This window comes from Brassica oleracea, chromosome C3 (assembly GCF_000695525.1).
Source record: "Brassica oleracea var. oleracea cultivar TO1000 chromosome C3, BOL, whole genome shotgun sequence".
Lineage (NCBI taxonomy): Eukaryota > Viridiplantae > Streptophyta > Magnoliopsida > Brassicales > Brassicaceae > Brassica > Brassica oleracea.
Window position 1 is genome coordinate 63,686,517 of NC_027750.1, and position 2,760 is coordinate 63,689,276.

The window sequence follows — 2,760 nt, forward strand, 5'->3', positions numbered from 1 at the left end:
GAATATAAAATGTAACTTTAAGAATCCATTTAGATTTCTTTAAATAATAACAATAAATCATTCCTTTTATGTAAAGTTATAATATTTATATATATAATAAAATAATGTTTAAGATGATTATTCTTAAATAATAAATCGTCTCTTTTATTATTTGTTTATTAGTTTTAACGGCTTTGTTTTGTTTAAAATATTTATTTTTCACATAGTTTTGCATTTAAGTGTTTATATTATTTATGCACATATATTTGCATATAATAAGGGTTGTAAAGGAGCATGATTGAAGTCGACATAAGAAACGAACACGAAGACTTCAATTGTTTTTATAAAAGCAAATTAACATAATAAGGGTTGCAAATCTGAAAGTTATTGAGCCAAATTGTAATAAATCAACATCCAAGGGACTTAAATTGCAATAAGGATTAAACTGGTTCCAGATTGGATCCAAGCTTGGAGATGACGACGACTTCAATTTCCGGTGCACTGGCTGGAGAACAAGACGACGAGTGGAGCTTTGTGTAGTAGGCTTACAGGAGATCGTGGTCCGGTTGTTGTCGCTCTCGTATACCGGCATAAGCTCAGTAAAGCTCCGGTTCTTCGGTAAAGCTCTGGTTTGGTAAAGCTCTGGTTCGTTCAAGCTCCGGCCCAACATGAGCTCCGTCAAGTTCCGGTTTGGAGATGAGTCTGCTGTACTGGGACTGGAATTTCTTTACAGTCGATTTGGTGAGATTTCTTCACAATATTCGAGTTTTAAATCAACTGGGACTCAAGACTCTTACTTTGCAAAATGCAGAGATTGTCGGATCAAGAATGAAGTTTGCGAGTCTATTTCCACCCAGCAGAGTCAGATTTCAGCTTTGTCTCTGTAATAAAAAGAGACAAATTATCTCAATTCATGGGGATGAGTAAAGATTGATGTTTGCTCAAAAACAAAAAAAAAAAGAGAGTAAAGATTGAGGTAGGTCACGCACGTGTAAACAAGTTTTAGAGTTTAACTCTTTGGGTCATTTTTGCTTCCACATTTCACAAGTTGTCGAGTCAGAATCTATAAGTTTATGGGTCAAAAGGCCAAATTCGTCACCGATTTATTTCTTTCCCCCCTAGCGGCCCGTTTCGACAATAAAAACTTGCAGCGACCCACCTGGCCAATTAAAAATTTGAAGTGACCCTATGTCACAAGCGACTCGCATTCTCTGACCGTTAGGCGGAACACTTGTTGCCGAAAAAAGTATCCAAACAAGACTTTCCTTTGTAGCGTAGCTTGTGTTAGTATAAAAGCAGACATTGTTTGTAGTTTTTACACTAGACTCTGTGACCCAACGAAAAAGTTAAAAGAAACACACAAAAAAAAAACACACACAAGAAAAAAGAATAATAGGAAGAAGATGAAACTTATTTGGTCACCGGAAACAGCATCAAAGGCTTACATCGACACCGTTAAATCGGTAAAAGTCATATCTTCCGTTCATCATGTTTCTGAGTTTCCGAAATATTTGATTTTTGCACTTTTTTAAAAAACCATTAGAGATTTCAAGGTGAAGATGTTTGATTTTTGCACGTTTTAGCCATTTGTTTACAATTTCTAAAGTTGATTTTCGGTTAATTTTTTTTGTGTAGTGCGAGAAGCTTGGAACGCCAGGAGCGGCGGAGCTAGTAGCGGCTATGGCGGCGGGGTGGAACGCGACTCTAATCGTGGAAACATGGTCAGAAGGAGAAACCATAGACATTAGCGTTGGTTTAAACGTAGCGAGTCAACACACAAATGCAAGACACATTTGTATTGTACCAAACGCAATATCAGAAGCCGCTTATCTTCAAGCCATGACACAACAATCTTGCTCCACCTTGCCTGAAACAATCATTATGAACGAGGAAGAAGAAGGAAACTCCGAGGACACGATGCAGAAGCTGCAAGGAATCGATTTCTTGGTAATTGATTGGGATCAAAAGGATTTTGCAGCAAACGTTTTGAGAAACGCTGCGTTTGGTAGCAGAGGAGCTGTTGTGGTGTGCAGAAGCGGTTACAGGAGAAGCACGTCATGTTTCAGTTGGACAAAAGCGTTTAGTGACCGGAACGTTGTGAGAACGGTGACTCTTCCGGTTTCAGGTGGTCTAGAAATTGCTCATGTGGCTGCAGCGAGAATCTCTGGGAAGAGTGATAACAACAACAAGAGGAAATGGATCAAACATATTGATCAAAGATCAGGAGAAGAACATGTTATTAGAAAGTAAACAAATAAATATAAAACTATATAGACAAAGTGTGTAATGATGATATGTTTGATATTTGTACATAAAGCAATTGTTATTGGAACATTTGATTGTTGTATTACATTACACTTAATGAAAATGGCAGCAGACTCTATGAAGCACGGGGACGTCAATGGGATTGACGTATCCGTACCGGAGACGTTTCCGGGACGGGAACACTGTGGGGACAGCACGGGGACGGGAACACTGTGGGGACAGCACGGGGACGGAAACATTTAATTTTGGAATGTTTCTGAACAATTTGTTTTAATATTTTCCTTTGCTAAGCTTGTTCCCTTTTTTTTCATCCAAATAAAAAATAAAAAATAAAAAATAGAAAATAGAAGTCTAAACTAGATTTTGAATTTATAGCTTTCTTTCTAATGTTTTAGTTTATAAACTTTTCACTATACAAGATTTACAATGATATTTTTCATTTTTCAGTATATAAATATACATATATACATATATTTGTAGATATATGCCATACTCGTACCCATAAATTTTTAGTTT

At 36.8% G+C, this 2,760-nt stretch overlaps 1 protein-coding gene across 1 annotated transcript; it reads left to right on the plus strand.

Moving 5' to 3' along the window:
* The first annotated feature begins 1,320 nt into the window (after positions 1-1,320).
* LOC106332932 lies at positions 1,321-2,377 on the plus strand. The gene is made up of 2 exons (XM_013771420.1): positions 1,321-1,442; positions 1,615-2,377. The coding sequence occupies exons 1-2, from the start codon at positions 1,383-1,385 to the stop codon at positions 2,227-2,229; spliced, it is 675 nt and encodes a 224-aa protein (XP_013626874.1). The 5' UTR covers positions 1,321-1,382; the 3' UTR covers positions 2,230-2,377.
* The last annotated feature ends 383 nt before the right edge of the window (positions 2,378-2,760 follow it).